Source organism: Erigeron canadensis, chromosome 9 (genome assembly GCF_010389155.1).
Source record: "Erigeron canadensis isolate Cc75 chromosome 9, C_canadensis_v1, whole genome shotgun sequence".
In the NCBI taxonomy this organism is placed as follows: domain Eukaryota; kingdom Viridiplantae; phylum Streptophyta; class Magnoliopsida; order Asterales; family Asteraceae; genus Erigeron; species Erigeron canadensis.
Window position 1 is genome coordinate 35,567,391 of NC_057769.1, and position 16,029 is coordinate 35,583,419.

General features: G+C 33.8%; 1 protein-coding gene and 1 pseudogene across 1 annotated transcript; one reads left to right on the forward strand and one right to left on the reverse strand.

Annotated features, from left to right (window-relative positions):
- Window positions 1–2,392: 2,392 nt before the first annotated feature.
- LOC122583702 lies at window positions 2,393–5,153 on the forward strand (annotated as a pseudogene).
- Window positions 5,154–6,585: 1,432 nt separating this feature from the next.
- On the reverse strand, window positions 6,586–9,092 carry LOC122583703 (PTI1-like tyrosine-protein kinase 2). Its single transcript, XM_043756079.1, has 3 exons — window positions 8,235–9,092; window positions 7,250–8,155; window positions 6,586–6,720 (listed from the first exon to the last, which is right to left on the reverse strand). Exons 1-3 carry the CDS (start codon window positions 9,090–9,092, stop codon window positions 6,706–6,708), a joined length of 1,779 nt encoding a protein of 592 aa, XP_043612014.1. The 3' UTR covers window positions 6,586–6,705.
- Between the last annotated feature and the right edge of the window lie 6,937 nt (window positions 9,093–16,029).

Below are 16,029 nucleotides of genomic sequence, written 5' to 3' on the forward strand. Positions count from 1 at the left end.
GATTTCCTTCATCCACCATAGAGCAAGATGTGATGTTAGATCTCACTAATACATTGTGTAATTGGCTAATTGCCGTTTAAACGACTCACCTGATCGGTGATTGTGTGACGCGAGGGTGACAACAGAATTTTCAGTTTCTAATTTTAAGAAATATTTGGAGTCCTTTAATCGTGATGTACGGGACTACAAGTTTTTTTGGTGTAATTGGTTCCTTTAAAGGTCGCCCTTCTAGCATGAAGCGTAGAGCTTGAACGTGTCCTCGTAAAACTTTGCTTGCTGGAGTGGAGTGGAATATTCAAATACAGTCAGATTGGTGCCCGTTTTGTAATGAAAATGCAGAATATGTGGAACACCTATTCTTGGCATGTGCTTTTTTCTCAAAAGGTATGAAAGTACATTATATCGTGGGGTACACTATCCCTTTTTTTCCTTTTGGAATTAGAAGTTTGCTCGAAGCTCACATAAATGAACATGGTACTTCTAGGTGGAGGAAGGCTTTTTATAGCATTGTTCTTACCGTCATTTGGTGATTGCGGAGTCAGAGGCGGTACCAGGAAAAAATTCCAAAAGGGGCAAACTTAGAAAACTTATGAAAAATAAATCTAAAAGGGGGCAAAATGTTAAAAACCTATAGAAATTTTTTAAAATTTTATGAAAAATTTAAAAATACATGACAAAATTTAAATTTGGAGGGGGGCATTGGACCCCTTTGCCCCCCCTTTAGTACTGCCCCTCTGTGGAGTGCCTGTAATGGTGTAGTTTTAATGCGAAGCCGATGGTGTTGAGTAAAGTAATTAGTGATATTCAAGCCCTTAGCTTTCTTTGAATCAAAACTCGAGCTAAATGACATTTGTTAGATTGGGAAGCTTGGAGCTGTTTTAAAATTTTTATTTGGTGCTTTTGATATTTTGGTGCATAAACAACTTGTATTTTTTTTTTAATGTAATTTCATGTATTGTTGTATTATTGTGTCTTAGCATCTAGCTAAGCCGTTTTATATTTTATTTATAATATAATATATTTGTTAGTCGTTCAAAAGAAAAGAAAAGCTAACAATAGCTGTTAGACAATCTGGCTGGCTAAGGGGCAAGTGTGTAATCGGCAAGGTGGATCTGCTAGCATCAGCTCTTTGACAAGCCTTATAGCACATGTATCGACAAGTTTTGGCAAGTTACATCGACAAGTTGGATCGGCTACATTTGGCCGATTGAAATAGACGTTGGGAGCATAAGGACTTGAGGAGCATGGGGAAAGGCATTCCCACATTACCACATGTCAACAAAAATAAATATTAAAATCCATGTATACAATTTGCCACTTTTTATCTCCTATACCTTTAAATTTGGCAACTTTTAGTAAAATTTTTCATAGCTCGTGGTGTGTTTTTATTGGCTAGCAACTTGCCAATTTGTCAACTTCGGCTTTACGCCTTTGCACCTAATGAGCAGTAAGAGGCTAACCAATGCCTTTGTTCCTCTACTCGTCCGCCATGGATATATATATATATATATACTTGGGAAAGAAAAAAAAACAAAAAAGCGCAATTGAATTCGTCCCTGAAAGAACAAGTTGGAGGGATCAGTCCACCTAACGAGTCATGGACGAGTCCCACCCAATGGTGTGTTATAAATACATAATTGGAAAAATGAATATAAGGTTGTCCGACACTTAATTTTAGGTGTGGAACCCCTTACATACAAATTTTTTAATATTTCTTGATTAGTGAATAAATGTTTGGGCCCCATGAACTTTATGGATTAAAAAAACAATATGTGAGTGTTACACACCTAAACTTAGGTATCTAACAACCTTAGATAGATAGATATATGTCTGTGTGTGTTCACTGTAAAAAAAAAACAAATTATTACCTGTATTTTTTCCAGTGGCCGGAAAACCTCACGAAGAAGAAAGAGGGCACGTTTAGGGGAAATGTTTGTTTTTTCCGTATTTTGATCTTTTGTCTTTATTATACAATTTTCATTTTGTATCCTACACTTTAATGTTAATTCAAAAAAGACCCTCGAGTAAATAAAAATTTTTTTCCCTCTAAATAAATATACTTACTATTATTATTGATAATTTTGAACGTGTAAAATTAAAAAAATTGGTAGGTTCAAAGCTGACTAGGACTAGTCCTTGAAGGATGAATGCATTGAGTATGTTTTGAGGAGATTAGTTGTTGGAGTATATTTTTGCTGATGTGTGCTGACAGAGACTAGTCATTGAGGGATGAGTTTCTGACATTGGGTAGCTTTAAAAGAAGCTAATTAGACTGTGCTTTTCCAGGGAGGTTTTCTCAGGAGCAGAGGAGGAGAAGATTTTCGGTTTAGGATTCCACTCTGGTGGATGTAACCTTATTTTTCACCCCTAGCCGGAGGCCCCTTTCACTTCGATGGATCTGGAAACAGTCTCTCTACTTTTGAGTAGGAGTAAGGTCTGTCTACATCATACTTCCCCCTTACCCCGGCTTATGCCGGGATGGGGTACCGTTGTTGTAATTAGATTGTGCTTTTCAAGTTTTCATAAATTGCAATTAGAAAAAAAAAAAGAAAAAAAAAAGAGTTTTATCAGAAATATAAAGAACAATAAATTAACCGTAAAAGTAAAAAACCAAGTGGCAACAAACTGTCCATAAAGTAACTCACACTCATACACAGCAATGGATCTTCCCAACTTAATTTAAGGTATCATGATTAGGGTTCTTTTATACACTAAAGTTATATTACTTACATTTATGTACATTGTGTTTGCGTTGTAGCAAATTCTTCAAACTATAATAATAAACAAAATGTATGGAAATAGTAATAATAATAATCTTCAGTCAAACTGGTCATCACCATCATCATCATCTTCTGTTGCTAAATTTAAACAAACAAATGCTAATTGGACACTCAGACCAAAGGTATTCATTATTATTATTATTATTTTATATTTTATAATTTATTTATTTAAGAATATTCTTAAATGTTTGTTAATTTATTTATTGTTAGGTGTAACGTGTGTGTTATTTCTTGACATGATTGGTACATGTAGTCAAGTATATATATGGGTTAGCGTTTTTCACTTGAATACAAAACATAGGGCTAATTACATTTAGGGAACAACCCTGATTAACGTGTATAAAAAAAACTTATACCTTCCATATTAAAAGCTCGACCCCTGATTTTCATGATAAATATACAAACAATTTATGCACCTTAAACATAGCCCTAAAGGCTGTATTTAACAAACCCCTTACATTTAAAATATGTATCTGAATGTGACACATTTGATTCGGTCATGTAAAATTGTAAGTTTTTGATGACATGGCAGCCACGTCACTGGTTTATAAGTTAAAAATGGTCATTATAAGATACATAATGGTTATTTTGGGAGTCCGATGCACACACTAGCCAAATGGGACAGCTGCATATGCATTTTGGTGTTATTGTTATTTTGTAATGTGATTATTTGTGATTTAGTATATTATTATGCGTTCTAATGAGTATTCCATGTATATATATATATACCTTCTTTTTAGATTGTAATACATGGACCATTGGATAGTGCTTCTGGTAGCAGTGCATCACTTGTTGATTTAGTTGAAAATGTGGCTTATGGTGTGAAAGATCTTAAGATGACACTGAAATTATTAGACGATAATAACTATTGTATGTCTAATACGGTGAAGCAAGTTTGTGACAAATCTACAACGGATGATGGTGAAGATCATGGTTCGTTTATAAAACCATTTGATATCTGTCACATGAAGGTTCACTCTGGCGTAAACCTAAAGAAACCATTACATATTATTCTCAAAGAAAAACGAAACCAAAAGAACCGCCGGAATAGTATTCATTTGTTGAGGTCTGGGATGGTACTCATGAAGAACTATATTTCTATTGAAGATCAGGTACTGTGCCGTTACACAATTAATAAATAGTTTTGGTGGTTTATAGAAATACAGTTTTGATTAAGATTATGTGATTTTATTTTCAGATCAGTATTATAAAAACTTGTAGGGATCTTGGTATTGGTGATGGAGGTTTTTATCAACCTGGTTACCGTGGAAAAACAAAATCACATTTGAAGATGATGTGTCTTGTTAAGCATTGGGATTGTGAGAGTAAAATGTTCAGTGATACGAGACCATTTGATAATGCTAAACTTCCCGGGGTTCCTGATATGTTTCATGATATGGTGAAAAAAGCAATACACGATTCAAATGCTCATATTAATAACGAAAACCCAACAGCCTATGCTAGAGAGATCATTCCCTCCATGTCACCAGATCTCTGCATCGTAAACTTTTATTCAAGAAGTGGCAAGCTTGGTCTTCATCAGGTTAGATTTGTATACCAAACTAAGTTCTTTATATGCAACTTTTATTGAAACTTTTTGACCTTACCTAATTCTGCATTGCGACCTTGAATTTATTTGGGTTTAAGGAGTGTTTGGCATTGCTTTATAAAAGTGTCTCTCTGATTATTCTACACTCTAACAGAAGATAGTCAGTTTCTGCTGTTTAGTTATAGTGAAACTGACTATGAATATGTAAGGGCCAGTGTTAGTTAGAGTAGGTGCAAAAAAATTTATTTTGTTTATGCATCATCTCAGGGTCATTTTACATATAAATTCCACACAATCTGAATTTGCCGAACTCTATCTTGTACAGTTCATTTTGACAGTGTATTATTTGTCTATCTAAAGCAATGCTAAACACTCTGTAAAGGGAATTTCTTTTCGTTTGTTAAATTGTAAATTACAGGTTTTGCAACTGAAAGTCTCAGTTTTTAGACTGTGTCTGCTGACTTCTTCTATCAAGTAAATTGACTGAATTATGTAAAAAGTAATAATTGTATGTGTGTGGAATATAATTACTTGCTTTGCTGCTTCAGGACAAAGGTGAAAGTGAGAAAAGTCTGAAGAAAGGATTACCCGTGGTCTCATTCTCGATTGGTGACTCTGCAGAGTTCTTGTATGGGGATACTAGGGATATCGATAGAGCGGATAAAGTGATTTTAGAATCAGGAGATGTATTGATATTTGGTGGGAAATCTAGACTTGTATTTCATGGTGTCCCTTCTATTTGACCTGACACAGCGCCCTCATCGTTGCGAGAAGCAACAGAGATGTGCCCAGGTCGTTTGAATCTCACCTTCAGACAGCATTGACTAATTTGAAGCTTGTTATCCGTATTCAGATGAAGCTCGTTTTCAGTAAATTTAATATGCGCCTGGTTCCGTTAATATCTTCTGACGGTTTTGAATTATCTTAGATGAAGCACGGTGTCTGTCTGTAGATTTTGTAAGTATTTAGGAATTCTCATTGGGCATGTGGCACTGATGATAATCTACATTTTGGATGTTTTATGCTGTGTTTTTGGCACTGATGATAATCTCATTGGGCATGTGGCACTGATGATAATCTACAAAGAAAATGTATTATTGATCTGTTTGATAAGAGTCGTAGATCTAAAAGGTTAATTAACATATTATATTTAAGTTATATTAAGATTTTTCATTTTTGTTTTAGAACGAAAATTATTCTTAAAAAACCCAAGGTAAACGACTTTTTATGAATATGCCATCAACAGCTTTAAATTAAGACTTAAAAGCAACTATGATTTCTATTTAATATATGAAAATATCATATAACAAAAGTTTCATTTTAACAAACCAAATCCGACCTTAGAGAAAATAAATAGGAACACATTAAATCCGAAGGTGAACAAATCAAACTTCAAAAGTACTTAAAACGTTATGTTTATTTTTAAACGATGTTATTTTTGTGTTCACTTGAGTCAAATTTGGTACTCGTATGTATTAGTTTCAAACTCTTGATAAAACTACATATATAAAATCATATAGTGGGATTGTTATATTCTTTTATGAATATTAAACTGGTAACCAAATCTTCTTAAAAATCGTGTTACACACAAATGCCAGGTCGTTTGAATTTCACCTTCAAACAGTATCTACCAATTTGAGGTTAATTTGTTTCTGAATCCATATTCAAATGAAGCTCGTTTTGACTAGATATTTTATTCTAGGTTATGTTTAAACCATGTAGAATTTGTATGTTTTTAGGAATTCTGATTGGGAATGTGGCAATGTGGCATTGATGATATTTTACAATTTAGATTGTTTTTAATTTTTTTAGAATGAATGCTTAGGATGAAACCCACTTTTTAAAATACCTCTTTTATAACTCAACTTCCACAAGGGACTCTTAATCCTGATGGAAAACCCCATTGAGTAATTTACGATTGGGTCATCAACCCCATGGGTTTTTTAATTAAGATTTATAAGCAACTATGATCTATGTTTTCCATATGAAAACATAATATTTTCTAAGATCATTTCATACAAGCTTCATAATAATATGACAAACCAAATATGACCTTAGACAAAATAATCGGAAGGTGAACAAATCAAATTATAAGCTACTTTCAAGGTGAACAGGTGAAATCTACTAATTATTAGTTTCAAAAGTTAATTCTACTATGTATAAATCATATAGTTGGATCATTATATTCTTTCATAGATATTAAACTGGTAACCAAATCTTCTTTCAAGTCATGTAATTTTACACACAAATACCACAAGTTTTACAGAACTAAAATTACAATTACCCAACTCAAGAAAAGAAAAGTACAAGTTTGAGAACATTCTGAGAAAGTACATAACACTCCTATGACCGTAATACTTATTGAACTTAACTCGTTTATGCTCCATCTTCCTGTGTATAAATCAATTAGTTATTAAGAGTACAGAAATATAAAAAGTGTGAATCTATCATGATTTTGAAACGTGACCTTTTTCTAATTGTAAAATATATATACATTTATGGGAAAAGTGAATATAAGGTTGTCCGGCATGTAAGCTTAGGTATGGAACCTCTCACATACAATTTTTTTTAATATTTTAATAAAGTACTATATGTTATCATAAAACTAGGTTTGATATTTCCAATATAAATTTCTATAAAAACCTGTTAGTCTAATATTTTTTTAGCTCCTAAGTAATTTTTTTGTTTGGTTAAATAAAAAGGAAAAGGAACTGTTCACTACCTTCCGCAAGTTTTGGGCCTCATACCCCGACGGTATATTAGAGAGGTTAAGGTGTAGACAACCTTATCTCTACTATATAGAGATGTTGCTTCTAAGTTCTACCTAAGTGGTAGTAAAGGACCTCATGCCCTTAAATGTTCTGATTTATTATTTGTAATAATAATTATTGAACAAAGCATTTAAAGGAAGCTAACTTACTTGAAATTCTAACGCCTTCTTAAGTTCTGTTAAAATTTGTTTCGCTCTTGGTCTTTTTTCTCTATTGCCATCTAAACATTGGATGGCAATGTTTTGAAATGTTGTTAACGACTTTTGCATGATTTCTTTCTTTAGAGCTTCAAATAAAACCTCGTTTTGTTTTCCTTCTTCAAATTTGTGCTTAACGAAATCGGGCAGATATTGACCCTCATATTTGCGGATTTCAAACGTAGATCTCCCACACAAGATCTCAAATAAAACCACACCAAACGAATAAATGTCGGATTCTATGGTTAAGAAACCTGATTTCTTGTACAACGGGTCGCAGTAGCCTGGTGTGCCGCAAGCATGATCGATGACATAGTCTGCTTCCTTATTTACCGTACTTATGATAGAAAGCCCAAAATCACCAATTTTTGCCTTCCAATCTTCAAACAATAAAATGTTAGCAGCTTTGATGTCCCTATGTATCACAACCTCTTTTCCATGAACGCCTCCATGAAGGAAATCCAACCCGGTTGCAAAATCAATGCATATCATAAGGCGATTCCTCCACGTAAGACTAGCATGATTCAAATATTTATCAAGGCTTCCCTTACATGCATGTTGATAAACAATGATTTTTTCATTAGTTTCGTCACTATAGCCTACAAGACCAATGACATTCTCATGCTTAAACTCATAGAGTATTTGTAACTCATTGTAATATTGTTGCTCCCCTTGACCATGACTTGTATCTAACCGTTTGGCGACAATAGTATAATTCCCATAAACATGTTTATGTGCAACTTTGCCTTTGTATACCCTCCCAAAACCTCCTTCTCCAATGTTGTTGAGAGGACTGAAATCATGCGTGGCCAATTTTATTTCCTCGAGTGACATTCGGAAGATATCCTTATTGTTTTCCTGTGCACATTGAGAAAGTGATAATTATATTATGCATAGAGGAAGTTATATAACTGATTCAAACTAATGATCGACTTACTTGAAATGATAATGATTTCTCAAGTTCTTTGACGACGACTTTCATCGTCGGACGCTCGTTTTGTGTTTCTGCTACACACCGATATGCAATCTCAAAAAATGCTTCCAACGAATCTTTGTTAGGTCCTTTATTTAGAGAAAACTTGTGTTCTCCATTTTCTGCCATGAGTACAGAAGCTATCTTTTTCTTTATTATTCCTGTTTCGAACCATCGTCGTACGACCTGGGACAACAGTTCATGCCCTTGACCCCTGTTGATGTTAGTTAAACCAACGGCAGACCTCCCGCACAAAATTTCAAACATAACTGCTCCGAAACTATATACATCTGACTCTTTTTTCAGCTTGCCAGTCTTAGCATATTCAGGATCCATATAAGGATCGAAGCAAGGATATGTATTCTTGAAATCCACTTTCCCGTTGCCAATTTGATTCGGAGGCAGGAACCATGGTTTTTGAAATAATCCAGTAATCTTTACCCCCTCATTTTCGTCTACATAAATGTTGCGACTACAAATGGCACGGTGTATTACCATCTTTTGGTCCTCCATCTCATTATGAATGTAATTCAATCCGTGTGCAATCTCAAGGCATATTTTCAAACGTTTTTCCCACGCACCAAGTGTTCGCAAATGGTTGTAAAGGAGTACACCACCGAAGAACTCAAAAACAAGTATTATATCAGGACCTTCATCACAAAATCCAAGCAGAGATTCTATGTTGCGATGTTTACAACTGCTAAGATTTTCAATTTCATTTTCTATATTGAACATATGTTCCGTAGTATCAAACTTTTTGATATTTGCAGTGTAACATCTTTTCGGTATTTTACCTTTATTCATCTCTTCTGCGGACAACATATTTTCTCTATCAAAACATTCGAGTTTAGCTACATATTCATTCGCCCACGAACTTGAATTAAATAAATATTCGTCTGAGAAGTTCTCGGTAGCCGAAAGTATGTCTGTGAGGGGAATTCTCAAGTGTCCGAAGCCTTTTACCTAAGTAGGAGAAAGAGTATTGCATAGGAGTAGAATGAGAATCTGATCACTCGAATAAAAATCATTTTTGTTAATTCATCAACCACCATAAAAAGATTAATTACACATGGTAACAGCTAGATATAGGGGTAAAATTGTTCAAGTCTATTAACTAAGTACAAAACACTTTAAATCACATTTGATGGTGTATCCAGATCGCTAGGTAACAGCTAGCTAATTTATTTGAAATTTATTAATTAACTTATAATCACTTACAAAACATTTTGGGATTTATTTTTGTGAAGGCTATTTTTTAATTAGGATGGATTTGTAGTACAAGGGTGTGCTAAATTAAATAAAACAATTTCTTCAAGCCAGTATAAGTGGAAACGATACTTTCAGGCTTTGGCAAAAGACTAGAAAACCGGATTTAATTTGACACTTCTTGTCTAGTGGTAGAAATACATTTGAGAAATGATGAAGTTGTTTTGACTTTGAGAGTTTAATTAAACGAAAGGATGATCCCTATTGTTTCTCAGGCATGACATTGGCAACGCAAAGCTATCTTTGCGTTTGATCATGTTATCATGATCCAGTTCATGTATAGTAGCAATATTCCTCAAGTCAATATCACGAGCTAAAGATTCATTCTATTACACATTGCGAAAAATTTACGTTTTATTGTAATCCAACTAACAAGATGTAGTTAAATTAAACATAATGATAAGATAAACTCTTAACACTTGTACATTTTGGGTATAACATATAAAAAGAGTGAATTTATGTCCGCTGAGTCCAATCACCATTACTGTTAAAAAAAAAAAAAAAACCCCATATATATGAGGCTCGCAAGGTTCAAACCCTCGCTCAAAAGCTTCGTGTGGTAGACGTACATAAAAGAATGGAGGCAATACTAATTGATATATGATCAATTGGTTTAGAACGTCAACATAATGATAAATGCATGTAAATATATTATCAACTTCGTAGCATAATTTATATCACTCTAAATCTCTCTCTCTTACAAAATTATTTGGCGATTGGCATGTTACCAACTTTAAACATTCAACTCACGTGTATGGCACGAGTATATTTCTACTAGATTAAATATAACACATGCTAATCAAAGATGCATCAAACGCCACGCAAAGAATACTTTAATCATGTTTTAATTGTATTGATGAATTGATGATTGCAAAATGTTTATGTAAAAATTGTAAAAGAACATTATATACTTTCTACATAAAAAAAATATTAGCGAACTCGAATGCATGTAGAACTAGATAAACTGTATTAAACTAAAATACTATATATGTAACCTAGTTATACTTGGTATCTAAAACAAGAAAATTGTAGTACCGAGACTAGGGTTCTCCTATTATCCTAAAGAAGAAAATTGGTTAGGAGGGTACAATCATTATCACTAACATCATTATTAATAAAGAAAGATTGTTTCTAGAAGAAAAAATCTGATGTGTCATGTTATAATTCTTCTCTACATTTTATATAATAAAGATGATGTCATGTTACAAAAATATATTTATTTTAATTTAGCATATTCTTTTTTTAGTCTATCATAGTTCAAAATTTTCATTTAAGTCTTAATGAAATATTAATAAACTTAAATTAATGATATTTTTAATATCTATTTCCAAGTAAAAGTTTATTTTGGAGTTGATGTGTCGTATTTCATACAATTTCCCACGTGATTTTAGTACCGTTTATTCGTAGTTTTTATAGTTTTATATCTAACTTTCGATGCTTTGAGGTAGTGTTGAGTGTTTTCAGGTTAAAGAATGATTATACGGGTAAATTGGTTGATTTCGATGATCCATGGAAGAAACGGGAGAAAGGTTTGGTTGGAATCAAGTGAAAGACAAAGACAACGAAATCTGAAGCTTGTAACACCCATTAGCCAAGTAATGGATGTTAGGAGTGTCTTTTCTGTAATGCACTGTAACTGCCATTAGTTAACGGGCGTTACACAGAAGGACTGACGGTGCAACAAAATTCTGACGGCCGTTAGAAAAAGGACCAAAAGTGTACAGAATTCCAAGATTGACCCGTGTAACGGCCGTTATACTTCTAACGGCCGTTAGTCTCTAAAATCCTATATATAAGATCTTTAATTGCTTATGGTCGGGATTATTCACCTTTTTAGTAACCGGAAACCCTAGAAACACCAAAAACGAATTGGAGGCTTTTGGAGGTCGAATTCTAATCATCCATCATTCAATATTATCAATATTTGTTTAACGATTCATTATTGATTTCCGAATTCATCAAGTTTGTCGGTACAATATGATTTCCTTTAATATTGTGTGTTTTTAGTTATCATGAGTGGCTAATCGCTTCATCATCCATCTTGATGGAGTGGGACAATATGTAGGATTGCACTATTTTATTAATTCAAAGTTGATTTCAATTATCTTTGTATCAAGATCTTGATGATTTAATTCCTTATTAATAATTATTTTGATATTGATGACATATGTGTTCTTCGTTAGTGGTACTAGTTGAATATGTATGTGATTTTCAATTAATTGTTTGTCTATAAACAATTACCGCTAGTTTATCGTATGATAGTGAATGTCATTTTAATAAAATGAGTTATTTTGTCAACGTGTTGTGTAATGGCTGGTGGTACCACGTTATCTTCACATAGGTACAATTGTTAATTTGATAATAAAATAAATTAGTTGGTTAGGGAAATTGTTTTAAGCATTGTGGTACGGCTTTTACAAAGGAACTGATTAATTAGGTGATTTAAATGATTTTACAAACGTTGGTGATATCAATTTGCGTCTTTGTTTTGTCACGGTTATCTTTATCAACTTGACTGAATTTGATCTTCATTTATATGTTCAATCCGAATATGTTGTTGAGCGAGATCAAGATGGATGACTTTTAAATCTCTTTTGTCAAAAAATCAATTTTCTATTGTTTGAGGACGATCCCTGCCCCAGTCATACCGAATTTCATTTTGATTAATCCTTCGGGATTACTAATTATTTTCTAACTTTTGCAATGTGACAACTCGACCATAAAAACCCCCTCTTTTCTGAATGACTTTATTTTAACAATTTCTTACAAAGTCCTTGTGTTCGACCTCGGATTTACCAAGTAAACTATATTGCATACGATCGGGTACACTGCCCGCAAGTGAGTAGTAGACAGTAGCTAGGTAGTTCGTGTTATAAATTTCAAGACTCGAAATTACACATCAGGTGTAAAAATACATAACTACATAGGTATAGCTCCGTTGGTGTTTCGAGTTTATGGTTATAGATATGTGAATTGTGTTTCGTTTTTATAGGTTGTAGGTTATAGTATTTTCATCAACCGGTGATGCTAATAAAATTATTTTACTTTCAGTCTTATTAATATTATCGAATTCAATGTTTGGTAATGTTAAGATTAAGGTTTGCCTTCTATAACAATTTTTATTTTGTATATATAACGAAAAAAATTTGCAATGACCCTGATTGAATCCGGGTTGATTAGCTGGTATTGTTATTAGAGTACGATTACGCTAGGATGTAAATCGAAAATCGCTTTGTCAAAAATAAGAGTGGTTCTCGGTTATCTTTTTGTTCTTAATATATTTTCTTAAAATATTTCTATTAGCTTTTAAGTTTTTGTTGGATTTGTTCCAACACTATATATTTGTTGAGATGCATGTATATCTAGATGGTTTATTCAATTCGAGCAACACATGAATATTGTAAAAAAAAAAAAAGTAAATGACTAGGAACCTTTTAGTTCTATAGAAAAACTTTTGTTTTTAATTTAGCGACTCTGCAACGCTGTCTGACAGTGAAATTCCAGAAACTTTGGCTTGTTGAAAATGCTTTTGCAGGAATTCAAACATGGGTGGTGTTCCCACCAAGTCGCCTTTTAAAGGCGCGTTGGCGGCCACTAGGCTGTAACCCATGGTTACATGAGTATTCTATATTATTCACGTTTGTGTAAATCTATGTCTATACTATATTATAAAGGTTTTAGCTAAAATAAAACAAGTATTAAAGTAAAACAATATGTTTTTCTTCACTAGAAATCACTGTGCATCATGAAAATCATCGTGCGTCAATATATATATGTGTGTGTGTGTGAATCTTCGTGCATCAATTTTATCATGATCTAAGAGTCAAGATATTGTCTTATTTGTTTTACTTTAATATTTGTTTTGCAATAACTAACCCCATATTATAAATCAAATAGCATTTTTAAACTTCAACATTCAACAATCTAAATCTAGATCTATGCTAAATTATAAAGCAAATAACATCTTTAAATTTCAACATTCAACATATAACAATTTATCAAAACAACATTGTATTAATAATCTACATTACTCGACGCTACCGCCTCCACCACCACCAATCGCCGTCGCAGTCGCCACCACCATCACCCGTCACTGCCGCCACCACCTCCACCGCCGCCTCTACCGCGGCACGCCACCACCACCCATCATCGTCCGTCGCATCGCGCATGTTTCGTTTTAGTATATTTAGTGGAAATAAACTTCCTAATAAAAGCACCTATCTACTAATAAACTAAAATGTGATGGCAGTTTTTTGGTGAATTTGGATTTAAAATGTAAGTTAATTGAGATTTCTCGACGAAGAAACATGGTGGTCGGAGATATGATGATATAGGTTTTATTCTTCGTGGATGGTTGTGGATTGAATTAACTATGTATTATTGGGTTGAATTTATTTGTGCATATCTTTTTATTCATTTCAACCCCCTAAATATTTTATCTTTTAACTTTTGTCCTACGTCAACGTTTTCATTTTCATTTTTGTTTCTAAACTTGTCAAGATTTGCACTTTTCGTTCCTAAAGTGAAAAAATAGCCAACAACAAGAATAAAAGAAAGCAAGAGCTCAAATATATTATTATTGTTCTGTTTTGTAAAGTTGGTCGAGGGAAAGCCCAACTTGGGTATTACGTATGGAAAGTTAGACATCATCCAACATCTATAAATATGTTATCACAATTAATATGGACGAGCTTGGTACCCGCGCAATGCGGCGGCGATGATGGTGATGCGATGATGGTGATGGTGGTGGCATCGTCAAATGGTGTAGGGGATTGATGTAGATGTGTTTAATTTAAAAGGGCTAGTAGAGATATTTTATAATATAAGGGATTGGAAAAAATGCGTGCTATTTTTTTTCTGGGGAGGAGACTCCAAGGATTCCAAGATTCATTGGGTTAAATGCGATTTGGTTCTTACAAGTAAAGAAAAAGGGGGTCTGGACCTTGGGAGCCTTAGCTCGTTCAACATGGCTCTTCTTTATAAATGAAAATGGAGATTCTCTCCGGGCCTCATGCCTTACGGGTGAAAGTTTTATCAAAGCTTTACCCAGAATCATCTTCCACTTGCATATCTAGAAGGGATGTCAAGAGTCGTGTATCAGGTGCTTGGCATGCTATATTGAAACTTGACCATGACTTACACATTTCAGGTTCAATTCCGGTGACTACAATTAAAAGAAAAATAGGTAATCGGATGGATACGTTATTTTGGCATGATATTTGGTTGAACGACTATCCCCTCACAATTCAACATCTTCGTCTTTATGCACTAAAAAAACAAAAGAATATCAAGTTAGGCAAAACTTGGAACGGTTTAGTTGCACATTGGAGATGGCGTCGAAATATAAGGGGAGGTATTGAAGAATTGCAAATGAACCACCTTTCTGATCTCATTAGGCAGGTGACAATTACGACTACTTCAGATGAATGGAGGTAGTATCTTGACGGTATATTTGAGTTCTCTGTTAAGGGGTTGGGATCTCATATTGATCAGGTGTCTTTACCTTCCGATTATTTGGCTACTTGCTGGAATAATACTGTACCAAGGAAAATTAATATTGATGCATGGAGGGTGATTAAAGATCGTATTCCTCCTCGGTTTAATCTTTGGTTTAGGGGGGTACACCATAACTCGTTGGTTTGTCCTAGCTGCGGGAATGGCATTGAAACAACATTCCATACTGTTTCGGATTGTTATTTTGCTAAGAAGGTGTGGAGCTCTATTTCTAAGTGGCTTGACATGGACCTTCCTTTTCATTTTGATCCTGTCGACTTTCGTCATTTTGTGGAAAACATGAATAAGACAAAGATGGTTAAGGATATTGTGCTAACCATCACCTTTACCATTTGGTGGGAGCTTTGAAAGTTTAGAAATGATGGTATTTTTAATCCGTCTAAGAAAAGGGATTTTGTGCTCGTTAATGCCATCATCAACTTCTCTTACTTGTGGTTTCGATATAGACAAGCAAAGACTAGCATTAGTTGGGACGAGTGGATTAAAAATCCAACTCTAATCTTATAGTTTTCTTGATTGCTCGTGCTATTTTGTTTGTCGAGTTTCAATTTTGCTAGTTGATTCTCATTAGCCATTAGTTTCCAGGTTATTGTTTGGGATCGTATCAATTAGATTTATTCTCTTGTATCTTGGTCTCTAGTATCTTGCTAATTGGTCGTGTTCTATTTAATATATATACCTTTTGTGGTTCAAAAAAAAAAAAATAATGGTGTAATTTAATATTAAAGGTTTGCGGTGATTTAATTCATTAAGGGTAGTTTGGTCAATTTACATGTGCCATTTTTTCTAAACTTTCAACATGAGGCTATAATTTTTTATATAGTAGTATAGATGGACACTTAATTCGTACGAAGGGAATTTTCGGGAGGAGGTGGCAGGTGCAGCAAGTGGAGCCGCCGCTTGGTTACAAGAAGAGATTTCCTCAAGTTACCGTCAAGTTGGGAAATCTTGACCCTTGATTTAAAATCAATAGTTAAGA

Bases quoted from the DNA above. Each gene is read 5' to 3' on its own strand.
- LOC122583703 (XM_043756079.1), bottom strand. From the start codon at position 9,092: ATGTTGTCCGCAGAAGAGATGAATAAAGGTAAAATACCGAAAAGATGT. The intron at 8,156-8,234 runs GTAAGTCGATCA...CAATGTGCACAG, and splicing joins AGAAATCATTATCATTTCAA to GAAAACAATAAGGATATCTT.